At 36.8% G+C, this 21,337-nt stretch overlaps 1 protein-coding gene across 1 annotated transcript in view; it reads left to right on the plus strand.

Annotated features, from left to right (window-relative positions):
* The window catches only part of TMEM236 (transmembrane protein 236), a 47,510-nt gene that overhangs the window by 8,310 nt on the left and 17,863 nt on the right, over positions 1-21,337 (plus strand). Inside the window, exon 3 of the mRNA XM_072650249.1 lies at positions 4,540-4,678. Within this exon, the coding sequence (XP_072506350.1) occupies positions 4,540-4,678 (139 nt within the window). The remainder of the gene's footprint in view (positions 1-4,539; positions 4,679-21,337) is intronic.

The following is a 21,337-nucleotide window of genomic DNA, read 5'->3' on the forward strand; positions in this document are numbered from 1 at the left end:
CTTCTTGTTGACTTGGGTAAAAGTCAGACCCTGAGGGGATAAAATAAAGGCTGTTGTTTGCCTTGTTACAGTCATGTTGGAGATAGGGGTGAAAACATGAGAATAATAAGTTCTGGGTGTCTGAGGAGTTGGGATTGGGGTGCACACAAGTGTGAAAGTGCAGGCCTCTATGGAGTATTTCCATGTGGGACTTGGGGCAATTGAGGAAGACATGTGAGATGCCCCCAAAGGGTAACACTGAAAAGAAGGAAGAGAGAAACCGAAAGGGAAAAAGAGTCTTCATCAGCTTTTGAGCACTTGAATAATTTTCTGAAGACCAATCCTTCCAATGGGCACTGCAATCTTCTGATGTTTAGAGTTATAAGAATAGTTTACTGCATAAATTTTTATTCTGAACAGGAAGAATAAGCTATATGAAGGCATATATGACCTTTATCCATTGGTATTTATTTCTAGAAACTTTTAAAATTCAAGGTAATTCTGGATGAAAAACAACAAACATTCTAAGGCAGATATTTGGTCATGAACCCCTTTGAAAGTCTGGTGAGATATATAGGCCCTTTTCATAATAAGGTTTTGAAATCCTTGAAATTTACTACATAAGATTACAAAGGAACCTGATTATAATAAAATACAATTATCACATTTTTTTTTTCTAAATTCATGCACTACAGGCTAAAAACTCCTGCCTCAAGAGTTCTATCCATAGATTTTGGGAAGTCTGTGAACTTGGATGGGAAAAAAATTATATCTTTATTTTCAATGATGTATAACTGAAATTTGCTATTTCTTGCAATCATTTACAAAAATAATTCTGAGAATACATCTATCTGCTTCACTTCCAAAGGGGTCCATGATGTCAAAAGTTAAGAACTCTTACTTTAAGAGTTGTTTCCATCTTATCTTTGCCAAATCTTTCATGTTTGTTAAGTCTGGTGAACAAATAGGACAATTGTTTTTCATTCTTATTCTACTTTAATTATATGCCCCAAATAATAAGGAATGAGGCATAGAGGGCATTGTATGCAGAGTGTCCTAAGTGGGTTCAATCCTACCTCTGACAATGACAGTAAAAATAATTACTATGAAGAATAATAACAAATGAGCACCTACATAGCATTTTAAGATTTATAAAACATTTTACATGTAGTATCTCATTTGACAAGAACCCTGTGAGATAATTGTGGTTATTCCCATTTCACGGATGAAATTGAGAATTTCTTCTTATAGAGGGAACTGAAGTTGAGAGAAGTTATATTGCTTGTTCAGGGGCATGCTGTTAGTAAGAGGTTCTGGGGCAGGATTTGAATTTTGCTCTTCCAGACTCCAAATGTAGTCCTCTCTCCATTCTATTTGGTGACTTTGGGCAAGTTACCTAATCACAATGTGCTTTAGGAAACTCTCTAAGATTTGTCTGCTAAGTTAGATGGGTTGTAATCTGCAATGGTGGTGGGAATTTCTTACATTGATGAAATAACAGAACTTTCTAGTATTCTTCATGTGACTATATATGAATAAAGAAAAACTAAATTATCAGCAGACAATGAGAAAGGTTGCCTCACTTTCCAAAAAGTAGACTAGGCAAATTCGCAAGATTACTGGAAAGATTTTCTGTGAAAAACTAAGAGCATTTTCTTTGAATCATGCAGAAAAACCAATAAACATTAATTTACTCTACCAGAGGAGTCCTACAGTTTTATCAGAAATCATCAACCCTGAAACAGGAAAGCATATCTGGACAGTCACCATTAATGTGTGAATTTTCAGAATTCACATAGTATTCATTCAACATTTGCTTATTAAGCACCTGTTGAGCACTGAAGACATAAAAATGAGAAATAATATTGCCCTGTCCTTCAAGGAACTTAAAATCTAAAAGTGAGGAACAGCTATGGAGATAATATAGGATAGAACTAACGAGGTATCACCACAAAAGGCCATAGGAAATGGGAGGCAAAGAGATTGCTTTTGGTTATGAAAGAAGGTGGATCCCAGAAGACTTCTGGGAAAAGTTGGCATCTTATTTGGGCCTTGAAGGAAGAACAGTATTTCAGTGGGTAGTGATATGGAGGGACCATGTTAAAGTCATGGAAAGTGGACCCATATCCACCACTTTCTTTATATTCTCACTGCTACCATATGGAAACCTAGGGCTGGAGAGGAAGTATATGGCAAGGTTGATGAAAATTGTTTCCTTTGAACGGGGAATTATTTAGAGCCATTGTTCTAAAGCTGGAAGGGAGCTACTATAGGAAGTTCTCTAGTGGAATTCCTCAGTTTTTTAGTTGAGGAAACTGAGGCCAGGGGAAGTTAAGGGAGTTGCTCAAGATCACACAAGAAGTAAGTGTAGAGGATGAAAGTTGAACTTGCAATATCTGACTCCAGTTATTGTTTGTTCCATTGTACCACACCACCACCACCATCACCACCACCACCACCACCACCACCACCACCACCACCACCACCACCACCACCACCACCATCAGCATCACCATCATCAGCAGCATTTATAAAGCACCTACTATATGTCAGTGTTTTACAAATATTATCTCATTTGATCTTCACAACAACTCTGTAAGGGAGGTGCTGTTATTATCCCCATTTTATAGTTGAGGAGATTGAGGTAGGAAATAGAAGTTAAGTGATTTGCCCCATATTACACAACTGGGTAGCATCTGAGGCCAGTTTTGAACTTAGCTCTCCCTGGCTTCACACCTTGTGTTTTATCCACTGCACCATTCAACTGCCCCTAAAAACGAACAAATTATTTCTTTATATTGAATTTGTTCCAGATATAAATGTTCTACAGAATCTAGAAGGACTATCTATCTCCATTTCCATACTTTACAGATGAAGAGCTGAGCCCCAGAAAGTTTGTCACTTTCACACAACTACATGATGGCAGAGCAGGACTAGAATCCAGGCTTCTTATGTCACAATACTGTGTGGTCTGTACTATCTATGATTTCACCAAACCTGAAGTAGTATTTAGATCTGCTTTATAACTTTGTCATTTGCCTTAGATGGTGATATCATTGGGTGACATTGAGTAGAGAGGGAATCTTTAGCTTTTCCTCATATTTATTTTTTCCTTTATTTCCTTTTACTTTAAGCCTTTTCTTTGAAAAAGTTCTCGATGCCTTTTTGTCTTTCAACCTACAGTTAATGCTAACCTTTCCATTGGAATATCCCTTCTAAGAAAGGGAGGACAAGTGCTAAATAAACCCTCATTACGTACCAAGTAGGACTGCTAGGTGGTGTAGTAGATAGAGTGCTGGACTTAGAGTAAGGAAGACTCATTTTCCTGAGTTCAAATCTGACCTCAGACATTTGCTAGTGATGGGACCCTGAGCAAGTCACTTAACCTTGTATGTCTCAGGTTCTTCATCTGTAAAATGAGCAGGAGAGGCATATGGCAAATCACTCTGCTATTTTTGCCAAGAAAAGCCCAAAAGTGATCACAAAGTCAGAAATAACTGAGGAAACAACTGAATAGCAACATCAAAATTGTGTTAAACACTGTGCTAAACACTTTACTGATGTCTCATTTGATCCTCCTAATATCCTTGTGAGGAGAGTGCTATTGTTATCCTTATTTTACAGTTGAGGAAACTGAGACAGAAATCAAGTGACTTGTCCAGGGTCACACAGTTTAAGCCTATAGTTCTAGTACTACTGCTTCTCCTATCATGGCTCCTCTCTTTTGTCCTCTTTCTTTTTTCTTCCTCCTCCTCCTTCTGTCCTTCCTCCTATTATTGCTACTTCTCCTCTTCATAACTAGGGAACCCTCACTGGTGTGTTGTCCATTAATAGTCAGCTAGTAGATAATGGCATAATAAAGACAGTAGCTACAAAATATTCCCTCATGGAAACCTGTAGTGTACTCTCTCACAAATACACATAGCACTTGTAAGAAGAGTGGATACAATTCTAGTCTATATTGTAAGAGTCACACGAACAGGGAACATCTGCAACCAAAGTAACGTGTATATCTGGAACTGCAATGCTTCAAAGACTTCCTTTTTTTTTTAGCCAAAGAAAAACAAAGTTTATTAAAATCTGTGCTATTAGGTAGCCTCTTAAGGAATCTCAACATTGGCTAGACTCTTAAGGAATCTGAGCATTTGTATCGCTAATGTCAATGGGCAAGAATTTTCTACTTCTCATGATGTTCTCATGCTACTTGCCATGGGGCATGATATTTCTTAGCCTTCTTGTTAGAACTGCCTTTCAACTGCCTGAAAATTATCCTTTAAGGATTACTTACTAGTATCACTATCTTCCATCAGCTAATGGGGTTACCCCCTTCCACTTCACTTAGAGAAAGATCTTCCTACTTTATGGAGGAATTATTGGATATAAACACTTGGCTAATCAATTAGCTATTCACCATCTGTGATTAATTGAGCTGGAAGGGAGGAGTGATATCCTTTTTTATGTCAGTAAAAGTATTTGGATACATAGTTCCACAGTAAGGAAAAAGGTATTTCAATGAAGAATGATAGTTCTATAAATGTTTCTCATTGGTTCCCATAACAGGTCCAAAAGAATGCCTCCAACACATCTGCACTACCTAACACCTTACCCGACTTCCCAGTGTCAGTGGTTCTGGCTTCCTTAATTCTTGTTGACATAATTGAAAAACTGCGAAAATATCCTCTCAGAGGAAGACCAATAAGTAAGTAATACTCAGAAACGTGAGTTAGTTTTAAGTCTGAACCATATGATACCATCATACTGCTTGTCAAAGGTTTGATGCTTGCATTTTAAAAATATTAGAGTTTACAATTATATTTCTGAGAGCAGTTGAGAAGAAATGGCCAAAGTAGGCCCTTCTAGGTTGCTCCAGATGCATCATTTAAATTTACTTCATGCCACGGGTCACGGATTTCTCACTTAGTTAAGACTTTCTGGAAATTTCTTCATTTTCCATCCTGGGGTTCTCATCACAAGCCATAGTGACTCCTATTTATCTGAAATAAGAGAGAAAGGAGAAGTTCTGATTAAGCGAATATTATGAATTATTCTTGAGCTTTCGTTGTTGAGAGGACATTTTCTGGATTTCCTATTAGCCCCAAAACAAAACCTATTCAGGAATGAGCTTATAATCTTTTCCCCAAAACATACTCCTCTTGATTTCACCGTTCCTTGATAACACTTTGATTCATCCAGCTTCTTGTATTCAGAGCATTTGTGCTTCAGCGCAATAACTGGCACATAGTAGGTGCTTAAGAAATGTTACTATCTTTCACATCTCTTGCTTCCCAAATCTTGTGGTTTTAACTTTGCAACATCTATAGCATCCATTTCCTCTATTTTCATCAACACCACCTTAGTAGAAGCCTTCATCACCAACCTCCTTGCCTATTGCAACAGACTCCTTTTTTCTTATTTTAAAAAAAATTCATTTTGAGCTCTGAATTCTCTCCCTTTCACCTCCTCATTCCCTAAATGAGAAATCAAGAAGAACAAAAACAAAACCAGCAAAAATATGTGTAGTCAGGCAAAACAAATCCCCCACATTAAACATGTCCCCTCAAAATTCATGCCTCAATCTACCCTATAAATAAGTTTAACATTTCTCTATTAGGAGATGGGTAATAAGTTTCATCATGAGTCTTTTGAAATTGTGGTTGGTCCTTTCCTGATCAGAGTGCCTAAGTCTTTCAAAGTTGTTTGTCTTTTATAATACTGCTACAGACCCATAACAAACCTTTATGTTCCTATTCTTTTCCCCACTCGAGTCTGTCCTTCACATATTACTGGACTTACTTTCTTTAATGTATGTATGTGATCCTGTAACTTCTTGGCTCCAAACCATTTAATCTCTCCCCATTTTCTACTAAGTAAAATTCCTCCTCTTTAAACCAGGCATTGGAGGTTGCTCACCATTGGCCACCACTCTGTCTTTACTTTCTTATCTCAAAATGCAGCCTAACTATGTCTAGAATACCCTCCACCTGCAGCTCAAGCTTTGTGTCTCTTACATATTCATTATATATATTTGTATTATAGTTAGTTGTGTATATGTCGCATCTTGTTATTGGATTTTTTAATGGAGAAACTATCTAATAAAATTTATAAATCTCTCAGTGTCTAGCACAGTGCTTTGAACACATAGTAGGTGCTTAAATGCTTGCTAAATGGAATGGAACAGATAGTTCTTTATAATATCAAGCATCTGTTTTCTTTTACTTTTATTGATTTTATTTTAAAGTCATATTCATTTCCAAATTTGCCTCTCCTGCCCATCGAGAAAGCCATCTCTTAAAACAGATTTTAAACAGAAAAAAAGTATCACAAAAACAGCCAAAATATTGATGTATCTAATAGTATATGCTTTGTATTTCACCCACATTCCTTCATCTTTCATCCAGAGAAAGGAGAGAGATACATTTTCTTAATTCTTTTATTCAGGATCAAATTTGATCATTGTGTTTACAACATACTTTGTTTTGTCTTATTATCTTTCTTATTTTTCTGTACATATGATTTAAGTCATTGTTTATGTTGTTCTGATTTAATTGTGCATCAGTTCTTACAAATCTTCCCATGTTTTTTTGAATCCTCCATATTTGTCATGTTTTATGGTTCAGTAATATTCCATTAATTCATGTATCATAATTTTTTGGCCATTACCCAATGAATGTGATGCATACCCTTCTAGTCCTATTCTTTGGGACTCTTACTTTAGCAATTAGGTGAAAGAGGAGGGAGATTCAACCTGGGAAGACCATTTAGGAGGCAGAATCAATAAGACCTGGCAACTAATTGAATGTGTGGAATGTGGCATGGTAGAGTGGAGTGACTTTAAGGTTTTGAACATGGTGATGGGACTTTGTAAATTTGTATCTTCTCTAGAGCCTACCACAGTGCAGTGCAAACAGAAGGCACTCAATACATATTTTTGAATCAGATTGAACTGAATTAACTGCAAACATAGTTTAATCTATCTTTTATGATTCATATTCCACTTTGCCTTTGTTCAGTGCCTTAATGTCATTCATCTGAGCATCTAGGACTGCAAAAACAAAACATGAAAAAGTTGATCCTTGAACAGACTTTTGAAAGAGGGATTCTGTGATTCAGAGGTGAAGACAGTGTGTCAATCTGTGAGGAACATCAAAAAAACACTGAAGGGAAGCATATGATCTAGATTTTGGTGCCCTTGGACAAAGCTCTGATCGTCCTACCCTAGGAGCTGCATTGTGGATAGATGACAGACTCTCTTCTATTTGCCAGGTCCCATAGCATGGACCAGTACAGTGTTTGTGAATATGGGATCTGTTTACCTGTAAGGTCTTTCTCAAGTCCTTTGTTATCTTTAGGTTGCTTCTAATTCTCTCCTTTCTTCATGGGAGTTCCCTGTACTTCAGCCTTTTTTATCTTCACTGCTAATGGAGCTTACATACCTTATTTGTGCTTTTTTCCTCACTCTCAAAGCGTTTTAGTACTTCACAAGGAAGTAGATTGTACCCATTTAATCGAAGATAATTTCATCTTGGATTCCCATTTGCTTTCCCCTCTAGTGCCTGATCACTCAGATCCATGATGTAGCTTGCCAGCAGAGAAATTAGGGTCCACCAGTCCCAGTCTCCGGGAATTGCGGCAATTTGATGTTTATTCTAATATTACTCTGTCAGAAGTAGACATTATTTTGAGGTGACTTCTGATTCACCTGCCCCAAAAAGATAGAGGACTAGACATTTTTTCTGATTTTCATAATGTTTCAAAACTCTTTGTAGTAAGAATTATGCACAAAAGGTAAAGTAATTGCAGATGTCTCCTTAGATACCAAGAAGTTTAAGGAGGTAACAATCAGGTGAATTAATAGCATAGAAGGCTGCCACCTAATCCTTAATGTCAGCTCCCCCTTCTCCAATAATCCCTATGATCTGGCAGGACAGCACAGCCTTGGGGATCCACTCAGTAGTTTTCTTTTTGCTGTTGTAGTCTTTGTAAATACTCACTGACCCTGCCCTCAACCCACCATTCTGTGACAATAAGCAGCAAAACACAAGTCTGTCCTTTCCTTCCCTGTCCCTACCCCCAACCCTATGAAGGAGAAGATATTGGAGAGCAGGAAGTGTGTTCTGTCTAGCTCCTCAATATCCTGCTATATCAGCACCCAGCCAGAAGACTAGAGAAAAATAGGGCAAGCACTGGTATGGGCATGAGGCTCCTCCAGGCTTGAAGGAAAGGGGATTGGCATCCATGTCTACTTTTTTTGAAGTCACTTGGGTCAGGGACTGAAGCCAAGGAAAAGTGAATTCCCCAGTGTGAGAGGAAACTAAGACAGCTTTGAGGTCTAACCCCTGAAGGATCTGCCATCAAAGGAGAAAGAGAAAGTTAGTGATAGGTAATTATAAGGATATGACCTTCAGGTATGGGGTACTTGCAACTTCTTGGAAGCTCTTTGAACAGCAGAGACTCTTTAATTCCATATATTTATTTCCCTAGTGCCTGACATAGCAAGCATTTAATAAATGCTTGTTAATTAATTACTTGATTACTTTTTTATATTTTTATAATTTTAATAAATATGGTTTTATGTGATGTTGCTGCAATTATACTTAACAAAGAATTTATTGTGACCAGTGATTTGATTTTTATTTCTGTTTTGATATTTTTATCAAAGCATCATTTCTGAACTGTCCAGTAGTTTTGTTTTTGACTAACCATATGTATCCAGTTGTCAGTAATCACCTACTAATGAGCAGTATATGTCAGAAAGATTGTTCAAAATATCTTGAATTTTAAAGGTGACCCATGGGACCATTTTTCATCAGATCTGATAATTTCATTGAAATTATTATCTCAAAGCTTGGCTAAGTACAATATAAGGAATGTCAGAGGATAAAAAAAGTTTTTGAAAATAAATACTGTATTTCTCTGAGTAGATATGAATTGCGATTGATATAGACTTGCTTTTTTCTTTCTCTTTAAGAAAGAATTTGTTGAACAATTGAAATGAGTGTGCAGTATGTGAGTATGGATTGCAATTGATAAAGAGTTCCTCTTTCTTTTCTCTTTAAAAAAGAGCTTGGTGAACAATTGAAATGAGCAGGCAGTATGTGATTACTGACTTAGGTCTTATGCAACATGTTCCAAAGTGCACAGAGTAGCATGGAGAACACTGTGTTCAAGTAAGCACCACACTAAGTATGAAGATGTTTCCTTTCATTCCTCCCTTTATAGAAGAAGGAAGTTGGAAGGGAAAATATCACTTCTAGGATTTCTGTCCTAACCCCTGCCCATCCCCACCCTGTATCCTAAGAAATATGCAGTGATTTGCAGTAAGTCTAGATTGTCGAGTGCCTGAAAGCTTTAGTCACTACTTCTTATGAATCAGTGTCAGGATGTGTCTAGCTCAGTTTTGACTAGATTTTGTAAAAAAAAAAAAAACCCAGCAAAAAACAAAGAAACCAAATTCCAGTGGACTTTTGACCAGATTAGATTTTTAATTAATAAGTTATTTTTCAAATAGACCCCCAGATTCACCAAACTCCAGAGTAAAAACAGACAGGTATCTAGTCTAAATCACATCTGGAAGATAAACTTCAATACAAATAATCTGACAGGTGGTCATGAAGCTTTTGTTTGAAAATGTCTATTGATGGACATTCCTGAAGTAGCCCATTCCATTTTTTGGATATCTCTTACTGTTGGAAAGTTTTTTCTTATATCAAACTTAATTTTCTACTTTACAATTTCCAACCACAACCTCTGATTCAACCTTTGGGAGGCAAGAAACCAAATTTAATTCTTGTAACATACAAGAACCCTTTGCATATTCACTGTGATGTCTACCTCTCTCACCTCTCCCTCAGTTTTCTCTTCTCCAAAATTGTCTTACATTTTACTCTCTTCTACTTCCTTTAGGATCTTATGTATCTTTCTGTTCCTACAATGTGATACTCCATCTCCTGACTGTAACTTTTCACTGACCATCCTCCATGCCTGGAATGTTCTTTTTTTCTCACCTCTGCCTTCTGGCTCACTTGGATTCCTTTAAGATTCACTTCAAATTCCCCCTATTTATAAGATGCCTTTCTTGTCACCCTCCAGTGTTAGTCTTCTCTCTGAAATTACTTCCCATTTGCACTGTACGTATTTTGTGTTTGCATATTTGCTTGCATGTTGTCTGCTCTATTAGAATGTGCTTTTCTTTGCATCCTTAGCACATAACACAGTGCCTACAACATAGGAGACAAATGATGAATACCTGTGGATGATGCTAATGATAGTGATGATGGGATTGGTAGGTTTTCATGTCAGGAATAATGAATAAGAGCTTTAGGTCATCTGATCCAAACCCTTCATTTTGCTGATTAAAACAATGACAGCAACAACTGAGACTTAGGAAAGCTAAGTGCCATGCCCAAAGTCATGGAGGTAGTAAACTGCAGAAGGGGGATTTGAACTCACTTTCTCAGCTCTAAGTCTCTTTCCATGGCACCAGCATGCTTTTCTGTTTATACAGGTCAAATCTAGTTTTTCATGATCATTGATTTCTCACTACTCAAGTTTCTCTAAAGTCCCTTCCAATATATCTTGTCTTTTCTTTTTCCTCCTTTTTCTTTTTTGAGGGAATTGGGGCTAAGGGACTTGCCCACAGTCACATACCTAGTAAATATTTGAGATCAGGTTTGAACTCAAGTCCTCTTGACTCCAGGACCTGTGCTCTATCCACTGTGCCAAATAGCTACCGCTTTCTTTGTCTTTTCGTTGGAAAAACTGTTATAGTCTTAGATTATGAGATCCAATATCCTTTTTCAATTTACTTTTGTCCTTCTTTTGTGTGTATTGTATTCTTTAAAATGAGCTATATTTTGTTAGAAGTTTATTTATTTTACCGATTCTATTCATTAACAATCTTTTAGTTGAACTTCTCAGATCTTATTCCACTATTAAGGGGTTAAGAGCACTGCTGAGGGCAAGAGCATTTGGAGCAACTACACTTTACTGATGCTTAAAATCTTGCTTCCTTGCCGTTTGAATTCCTTCTCTACAGTCCTTAAGCCTTTTCTCTTTTGAAGTTGAGGTAACCTGTTTATTTTACTCTTTCTCCTTATTTTTGCTGATTGCATATATTCCAGATCACTTTCCCAACTTTCTCAATAATAGTAGTAATTCCATCTCTGAAGACCTTTAAAAAGAGAACATGATGAAAGAGCTCTGATTTCTTGATTGTTATAGATATAAAGTTATGACTAAGGACTGAGCCCTTAGTTCTACTTGACATTGGTGTTACTCTTTCATTATCACCTTTTTATTAAGGCAAAATCATCCTTGATTTGTTATTTTTCCCTAGATTCTGCATATGTTTAATTTAGATCTCATTGTGTTGCCAGTTTCCTATTTAAAAACGTGTGTAGAGTGAATAACAATGGGTAGAAATGCAAATGAATTGCAAACATAAAAATTCTCTTTTGTATTTATTTTAAACCAAGTCAGTCCTACAATTTGATTTCTTTAAGAATCAAGAAATCAGAGTTCTTCCATCATATTTTCTCTCTTTTTTATAAATCTATTTTTATTTTTCAACATTCACTTCCACAAGATTTTGAGTTCCAAATTTTCTCCCCATCTCTTCCCTCCTCATACCCCAAGATAGCATGCAATTTGATAGAGGCTCTACATATACATTCATATTAAGCCTATTTTCACTTTAGTCATATTGAGGAATTAGAAACAATGGGAGAAACCATGAGAAAGAGAAACAAAAAAAAAGAGAGAGCAAATAATATACTTTGATCTGCATTCACACTTCATAATTCTTTTCTGGATATGGACATGAGTCTTTTGGAGTTGTCTTAGATCTTGGCGTTGCTAAGAAGAGCTAAGTTTATCAAAGTTAGTCATTGCACAACGTGGTTATTACTGTGTACAGTGTTCTCCTGGTTCTGTTCAATTCATTTAGCATCAGTTCATATATGTCTCTCCAGGTTTTTACGAAGTCCACCTGATCATCATTTCTTATAGCTCAGTAATATTCCATTACATTTATATATCACAATTTGTTCAGTCATTACCCATCTGATAGGCATGTCCTCAATTTCCAATTCTTTGCTACCACTAAAAGAACAAAAATAAATATTTTTGTACATGTGGGTCCTTTCTCCATTTTTATGATCTCTTTGGGATATAGCCTTAGAAGTGATATTGCTGGATCAAAGGGTAATGCACATTTTTATAGCCCTTTGGGCATAGTTCCAAATTGCTCTCCAGAATGATTAGATCAGTTCACAACTCTACCAGCAATCACATCAGTGTTCTAATTTTCCCACATCTTCTCCAGCATTTATAATTTTTTGTCATGTTAGTCAGTCTAATAGGTATGATGCTGTACCTCAGTGTTGTTTTGATTTGCATTTCTCTAATTAATAGTGATTCAGAGCATTTTTTTCATATGACTATAGATAGCTTTAATTTCTTCCCCTGAAAAATGCCTGCTCATATCCTTTGACCATTTATCAATTGGGGAATGACTTGTATTCTTCTCAATTTGACTCAGTTCTCTATGTACTTTAGAAATGAGACCATTCTCTACAAATCTGCCAGGTAAACTGTTCCTTGCTCTCCAGTTTGCTTATAGTATCATCCTTTATATCTAAATTGTGCACCCATTTTGACTTTATTTTGGTATAAGGTGTAAGATGTTGGTCTATGCCTAGTTTCTGCCCTACTGTTTTCCAGTTTTCCCAGCCATTTTTGTCAAATAGTGAGTTCTTATCCCAGAAGCTGGGGTCTTTGTATTTATCAAACAGTAGATTGCTGTAATCATTGACTACTGTGTCTTGTGTATCTAACCTATTCCAGTGATCCACCACTCTATTTCTTAGCCTGTACCAAGTAGTTTTGATGATTGCTTCTTTATAATACAATTTAAGATCTGGAATGGCTAGGCTATCTTTCCTTGTGTATCTTTTTATGAATTCCCTTGATATTTTGGAACTTTTGTTCTTCCAGATGAATTTTGTTATTAATTTTTCTAGCTCTTTAAAATAATTTTTTGGTAGTTTAATTAGTATGGCACTGAATTAGTAAATTTCATAAAATAGCTTGGCTTACCCACTAGCAGCTAGTGTTTTCCTGATTATTTAGATCTGACTTTATCTGTGTGAAAAGTGTTTTGTAATTGTGTTCATATAGTTCCTGGGTTTGTTTTGGCAAGTAGAATCCCAAATATTTTAAAATGTCTACAGTAACTTTAAATTAGTAATATATAGAAATGCTATGATGTATGTGGGTTTATTTTATATTCTGCAACTTTGCTAAAGCTGTTTATTATTTCAAGTAGTTTTTTACTTGATTCTCTAGGATTTTCTAAGTATATCATCATATCATCCATCATATTTCCTTCTTTAAACATCTTCAGAGATTAAAGTAAAGTTCTTGGTTTGGATGTTAGAAAACCTAGATTCCAATACTATGCCTCTTTGGACAGGTTAATTTTTCTCCCTTTGCTTTATTGGCAAAATGAAAGTATTGGACTAGATGATATCAGTGGTCCAGTGGAAAAAGTGATGGCATCAAGTCCTGCTTACAAAACCTTGAATAAGTCATTGAATCACCCTGGGCCTCTGTTTCCTCATCTATAAAATAGGGGGTTTGATTTAATGGCATATGATACTTCCATTTCTAAAATTTTATAATCTGTTAATTTACATGATTTATATAGTACCAGAGAAGGTTCTGAAACTGAATCTAGGGCTTTTAGAATGAATGCTAACACTAGCTCTGGTAAACATGCCCTTTCTGTAACCTACTTTGGGTAAGCAAGTTCTTGAATTTTTTCCAATAATAATGATAGGTTTTGCAGAATCATCTACCCTCTATTCGCCTTCTCATGAAAAATAGCATATGTCTGCAACATAGGATTTTAGATTAGAGCTACAATCTCTAACTATGAAACAGAATTTTTATTTGGGTGATATGAATTGGAAAATATAGGAATTGGACCCATTTAAAAAAAACACTTTCGTCTAACCTTTTTTGGTGTTATGGAACTCCTTATCAGTCCTATGCAACTTGTGGACCTCTTCTCAGAATAGTGTTTTTAAATGCATAAAATAAAATATGTTGCATTACAAAGGAGCAAATATATCTAAATAAAGATATTATTTTTTCCCCCCACTCAAGTTCATGGATCTCCTGAAATCTATCCATGGATCCCAGTTTAGGAACTTCTGATCTAACCTGTAGCATCATCACACGTATATTCTTATTATAGGAATTGATTGGATTTCCATTTTTCAGTTGGAAGTATATTTTGATTTGTTATTAAATTTTTATTCTTTGAATTTTGTAAATATATGAATTCTTCTCTGGATTGTAAATTTCATTTGAAAACAGTTAGTAACCCACCATTAGCATAACTTTTGTGCTATGAGTTATCCTAGACTTCTCCCTTATAAAAAAACCTTACCAATTCCACAATTTTTCAAAGCATTTTTAGATTCTTTTTCCTTACATATAAGTGAAGTGTTTTGTGTACTTGGAAATATCCAATAAACTAAATACTTATCAACTGATGTTACAAACTTAACTCTTATCCACACACTGTAAAAATTAAGCCCTCTTGATTATGTAGTTAGGATTTTATAATCCAATTAATTATTCTGCACCAGAGGTATTCATAGCAGTGCAAATCTCCAGTCCAAGACAACTTGGAAGGTTGTTGGGAAGTGTCTATTACACCACACTGGGAGTAGAATACAATTTAGTGTGGGCCACACTGTCAGAGGCAGGACCTGAGCAGACTTTGGGTAGACTGAATCTCTCACATGTATGGTGGTTTCCAGACTTCATGACCCCAAAATGCTGAGGATAAATTGGAAGGTCAGTGGGAAAAGCCTGTAGGACCAGTGCAGGACAGTGGAGTGTTCTGGCCGCAGCCCCAGGGCAGCAGAGGTGGGAGGGGCCAGAGGAACCCAAGGCAGCCACAGCAGCAGCAGAGGCAGCTGCAGCCACTGTTTCTGGAGCTCTAGGCCCACAGATTGTGATGGGGTTGAGTGGCTGACAGTACACCCCTCTACCCAACTGGAAGCAGAGAACTAACTTTACAAAAAGCTCAAAGGTCAAGTAAATGGTTGGGGAAATGAGCAAAAACCAGGAAAAGAATCAGACTATAGAATCTTACTTTGGTGACCAGGAAGACTAAAGGATGCAAACAGAAGAAAACAAAGTCAAACCTCCTCCATCCAAAGCCTCCAAGAAAAATATGAATTGGTCTCAGGCCATGGAAGAGCTCAAAAAGGATTTTGGAAATCAAATAAGAGAGGTAGAGCAAAAATTGGGAAGAGAAATGAGAGCAATGCAATAAAATCATGAAAAATGAGTCAACTGCTTGCTAAAGAAGACCCTAAAAATGCTGAGGAAATATAACACTTTAAAAAATAGACTAACCCAAACGGCAAAAGAAATCCAAAAAAGTCAACAAGGAAAATAATGCCCTAAAAAGTGGAATTGGCCAGATGGAAAAGGAGATCCAAAAGCTTTTTGAAGAAAATAATTTCTTAAAGATTAGAATGGAGCAGATGGAAGCTAATGACTTTAAGAAAAAAATAAAAAAATTATAAAACAAAACCAAAGGAGTGAAAAAAATAGGAGATAGTGTGAAATATCTCATTGGAAAGACAACTGACCTGGAAAATAGATCCAGGAGATATAATTTAAAAGTTATGGGACTACCTGAAAGCCCCATAATTTGAGATCAAATTTGATCAAAAAAAGAGCCTAGGCATCATCTTTCATGAAATTATCAAGGAAAACTGCCCTGATATTCTAGAACCTGAGGGTAAAATAAATATAGAAAGAATCCACCAATCACCTCCTGAAAGAGATCCCAAAAGAAAAACTCCTAGGAATTCCTGAGCTTCCAGGTCAAGGAGAAAATATTCCAAGTAGCCAGAAAGAAACAATTCAAGTATTGTGGAAATACAATCAGGATAACACAAGATCTAGCAACTTCTACATTAAGGAATTGAAGGGCTTGGAATATGATATCGTAGCAGTCAAAGGAGCAAGGATTAAAACCAAGAATCACCTACCCAGCAAAACTGAGTATAATACTTCAGGGGAAAAATGGTCATTCAATGAAATAGTGGACTTTCAAGCATTCTTGATCAAAAGACCAGAGCTGAATAGAAAATTTGCCTTTCAAACACAAGAGTCAAGAGAAACATGGAAAGGTAAAGAGGAAAGAGAAATCATAAGGGATTTACTAAAGTTGAACTGTTTACATTCCTACATGGAAAGATAATATTTGTAACTCTTGAAACTTTTCTCAGCATTTGATTAGTTGGAGGGATTATATACATATAGACAGAGAGCACAGGCTGAACTGAATAAGAAGGGATGAAATCTAAAAAAATAAAATTAAAGGGTGAGAGAGGAATATATTGGGAGCATAAAGGGAGAAATGAAATGGGGCAAATTATCTATCATAAAAGAGGCAAGAAAAGGCTTTTTCAATGGAGGGGAAGAGGGGGGAGGTGAGAGGGAAAAAATGAAGCTTACTCTCATCACATTTGACTTAAGGAGGGAATAACATGCATACTTGATTTGGTATGAAAATCTATTTTACACTACAGGAAAGTAGGAGAGAAGGGGGTAAGTGGTGTGTGAGGGGATGATAGAAGGGACAGCAAATGGGAGGAGGGGGTATTTAGAAGTAAATACTTTTGGAGAGGGTCAATGTCAAAAGAAAGAATAGAATAAATGGGGGGCAAGATAGGATGGAGGGAAATATAGTTAGTCTTTCACAACATGACTTTTATGGGTCTTTTGCATAACTACACATGTATAACCTATATTGAACTGTTTGCCTTCTCAGTGGGGATGGGTGGGGATGGAGGAAGGGAGAGAAATTGGAACTCAAAGTTTTAAAAATGAATGTTAAAAATTGTTTTTATATGCAACTGGGAAAAAATACAAGTAATTGGGTATAGAAATCTATCTTGCCCTAGAAGAAAATAGAGGAGATGGGGATAGGGAAGGAAGGGGTGTGATAGAAGGGAGGGCAGATTGGGGGAAGGAGTAATCAGAATGCATGGTGTCTTGGGGTGGGGGAAGGGGAGAGATGGGGAGAAAATTTGGAACTCAAAATCTTGTGGAAATGAATGTTGCAAACTAAAAATAAATAAGTTAATAAAAAAAAATTAACTTCCCAGGAATGGAATTAGAGTAGTTTTGTTTTCTGTCTTTAAAATTATAGCATCTCCATTTGGGCCAAGGGCATTGTTGCTTACCTCTGATACACCACAGTCCTTCAGAAGAGGACATAAGTCACAGAATTATGGAATCACAGATGGAAGAATAGAATGTAAAATCATCGAGGAAAGGAAGTTTCTTAATTTTATCTTTTTTATCACCAATGCATACTAGGTGCTTGTGGATTGGTATGCTTGTTGACTGACTGATCAGAACATGTCCCCTCTCCAGTAGCATCCGTGGATCTGCTGTGTTGTGATCTGGTTTCTGTTTGAGTCCTTCCAGGGAAGTCACTGTATCGTGAGGAGGAAAGTACTAAATACTAAGTTCTTCCTTATATTAGAATTCAAATTTGCTTCTGTGTAGTTGGCACCCATTGGTCCTAGCCCTGCCCTCCAGAAGCACAGAAAATAAATCAAAGCATTCTTTGCCATGATAACCCTTCAACCATTTTAAAGTGGTTAGTCCTTCTCTCCTGAGAGTTCTGTTCTCCAGGGTATTCATTCCAAAAGTAATACCTTTTCTCAGTGTGCCATGATTCTGAATCTTCATTATTATGGTGAGTGTTTCTGGACACTTCCTAGCTTTGTTTGCTATTTAACCATTTGTTGGCATTTATGAAATCCTACTTTTTGCAGTGTGCTATGTGACATACAGGAGTAGTTAAAAAAATTCAATTAAATTCAACAGATGTTTATCAAGCACCTACTGTTTGAAGAGAACTTTGCTAAGTATTGGGAGAGATGCCAAAGATAGAGAAGACACAGTTTCCATCTTCAAGGAACTTAGTAGTAGTTGTAAAAGATCCATGTATAGATACCACGTAATATTATGTATTATATTTAGTATAGAGCATTAGTATAAAACAAAATGCTGTGTGAAAGTAGCATTCTTTTCTTTCATCTTCCAACCAGTTACTATCCATTTAACCATACTATTATAGAGCCCGCATATCCTGATCTTGCTTATAAGGACAGAGACTTGTCAAGTACTGTGCTTAGCTCTATATATGCTATATTTACTATGTAAATATATGCAGTAGAACTACCAGTCTAGTCATGCCATTAAGAAAGGAGCTAATATTCTATTCTATAAGCAATGAGGAGATATAGAAGGTTTTAAGGGCTGGGGGGATGGGGGTTGATAAGGTCCCATATATGCTTTAAGATTATTTTGAAAAACTATATTTAATGGAGGTTGAGGAAGCACATTGGGGCAGAGAGATAAAGTAGGACACATAGGAAATAGTTTCCATGAGACCTGATGATGGGCATGAACTAGATTGATATCCATGTCAGTAGGGAGGGGTTGAAAGGCAAGAGACAATAAGGAAGTAGGATCAACATGTGAAGTATTTGTTCTCCATAGACTGGGAAATGGCGTTATCATTAACAGGAATAAGGAAGTTGGGAAGAGGGGCCGGTTTAGTGGGAGAAGATCATGAATTTAACTTTGGACAGGTTGAATTTGAGGTGCTAGTGGACCAGTGGCAATGTCCAGCAGGTGCTTAGAAGATGGGACTGGAACTGAGGGGAGAGACTGATGATGAATACATTGACATGGCAGTCATCTGAGTAGAGATGTTATTTTTGCCACTGGACACTATGAGATCACTAAAGGAGAGAACATAGGGACAAAAGGAGGTGGTTGACGACACTGTACTTAGGGGAGAGAAATGAACCTCTTGTTGAGGCAGTGTGATATAGTGGAAAGAGCACTGACTCTGCAATCAGAGGACCTGGGTTCAAATCCTGTCTCTAATACTTATGTGTTCTGTTTGACCATGGACAAATCACTTGATCTCCATGGCCCTGTTTTCTCTGTAGTGGAGAAGACTGCAATCTGAAAAATAAAGGAGTTGACCTAGATGTCTCCTGAGGCTGCTTGTGCTCTAAATCAATAATCCTGTGATGGACCAATGGCACAGTCTGAGAAAGAACTGTAAGAGAGGTAGGAGCAAAACTAGAAGGCGGTTTATAAGGGATTAAAGGAGGGTCTCCCTCACTTCTGGAGGGCGGTAGGTGTGACAGTAACAATGGATGACAGAGAGAAGATGGGCCTGATCACCTTTCATTTTGCTTCTCACTTCTTTGCCAAGGAAAATGATCTTTGGACTAGGAAGACTAGAACCAATATGGCTAACAGGAAACTGAAACCCAAGATGTGATAGTACCTTCTCTATATGAGCCCATACCATCAAGATTTTATGAACTTTGTGAGAAAGTACTGAAAGATGTCACAGATGTGACTTCTGAGCTTCTATTGATCTTTGAAATCATGGAGGATAGACTAGGTATGACTACAGGACTGAAGAAGGACAAATATCGTCCCTGTTTCCAAAAACAGGAAAAGATGGCATTGATCAATCAGTTAAAAAGTACTTATTAAGTATGTAGCAACTACATGCTAGGTACAAAGAGTGCAAAGACAAGGAAGGGATGAAACAATTCCTACTTGCAATGAGCTACCATTCTAATGGAAGAGATGGCTACATATAAAAATATACATAGCATAAGTATGAAGAAAAACAAATGACAATGTAGTTAAATACAAGGGAGTATTGGAAAGAGAGCACTAGTAATTGTATTGGACACTGGGGAGAGGATCACAAAGGGCTCCCTGCAGAACATGATGCTTCAGCTGAGGAAGAGTAAAGGAGAGTCCTGGAGCTGGTCTGTGCAAAGGCATGGAGATGAGAGATGGAGTATTGTATGTGACAAATGGCAAAAAGGCCATCTGATCTGGCCAGATCGCAGACAGAAGGTGAAGATACGAACCACATGTTAAGTGATTTTGACTTTATTTTCTGGCAAAATTCTATCATGGATTATTAAAAAGATGGTTAAACAGTGAATGGAAGGACATGGTTGCATCAAGAACAAATCATGCCAGACTTATATTTTCAAGTGAGATATTATTTGTAAAATGCATAGCACAGGGCTGGTATATAGTAGGCACTTAATAAATGCTTATTCTCTTTCCTTTCCTTATTTCCTTCTGTCAGACTAATAGCTCTATCACTGCAGTCACATTATACCTAGACTTCAGCAGAGAAATGGACAATATCACATGTTCTTCTGGTGAGAAAGATTGAGAAATGTGGACTAGATGTTAATACCCTTAGGTAGATTTGACAATGATTGATTGGTCAGACTCAAAGGAAAACTAAGCTATACCAAGTTGGAGAGGATCTGGTAGAGGGCTGCACATATCTTCATGTGCTCTTTTATCTTTTTTTTTTTAATGACTTCTGTGATGGAATAGATCACATGCTCATCAAATTTGTGGATGGCTCAAAGCTGAGAGGGATCACTATCTAAACCTAATGGATAACAAAGGCAGAATTCAAAGAGATGTCCAGAGTCTTAGAAGATGAAATGAAATAGAGAGGAATGTAGAGTCCTTTAAGAGGTTAAAAAAATCAGTTTCACAAGTATGAGATGGTAAGACAGCAGATCACATGAAAAAAACCTGAAGATTTCACTGTACTCCAAACTCGATGTGATTCAACAGTGTGACTCAGCTGTCTAAAAGTCAGTATAGCCACAGTCTGCATTAAGAGACATGGTGTCCATAATGATGGAAGTGATAGTTCTTTTTTTTGAAGATTTAAATTTATTTATTTTTAGTTTTCAACATTCATTTCCACAAGATTTTGAGTTCCAAATTTTCTCCCTATCTTTCCCCTCCCCCCACCATGAGATGGCATGCATTCTGATTACCCAGGCCACTTCCCCTTTACTTTCTTGAAGAGGAAGATAGATTTCTATATCCCATTGCTTATATATCTTATTTTCCAGTTGCATATAAAAACAATTTTTTAAACATTTATTTGTAAAGCTTTGAGTTCCAAATTCTCTCCCTTCTTTCCTCCCCACCCACCCCCATTGAGAAGGCAAGCAATTCAATATAAGTTTTACATGTGTAGTTATGCAAAACATCTCCATAATATTCATGTTATTTCTCTCCATCCTATCCCACTACCCCAATTATTCTGTTTTCTCCTTTGACCCTGCCCCTTTTCTAAAGTGTTTGCTTCCGACTACCCCCTCCTGCAATCTGCCCCCCTTTTTATTATCCCCCCTTATCCTCTTTCCCCCTACTTCCCTATAGGGAAAGA

The sequence above is a fragment of the Notamacropus eugenii genome, chromosome 3, assembly GCF_028372415.1.
Source record: "Notamacropus eugenii isolate mMacEug1 chromosome 3, mMacEug1.pri_v2, whole genome shotgun sequence".
Classification (NCBI taxonomy): Eukaryota; Metazoa; Chordata; class Mammalia; order Diprotodontia; family Macropodidae; genus Notamacropus; species Notamacropus eugenii.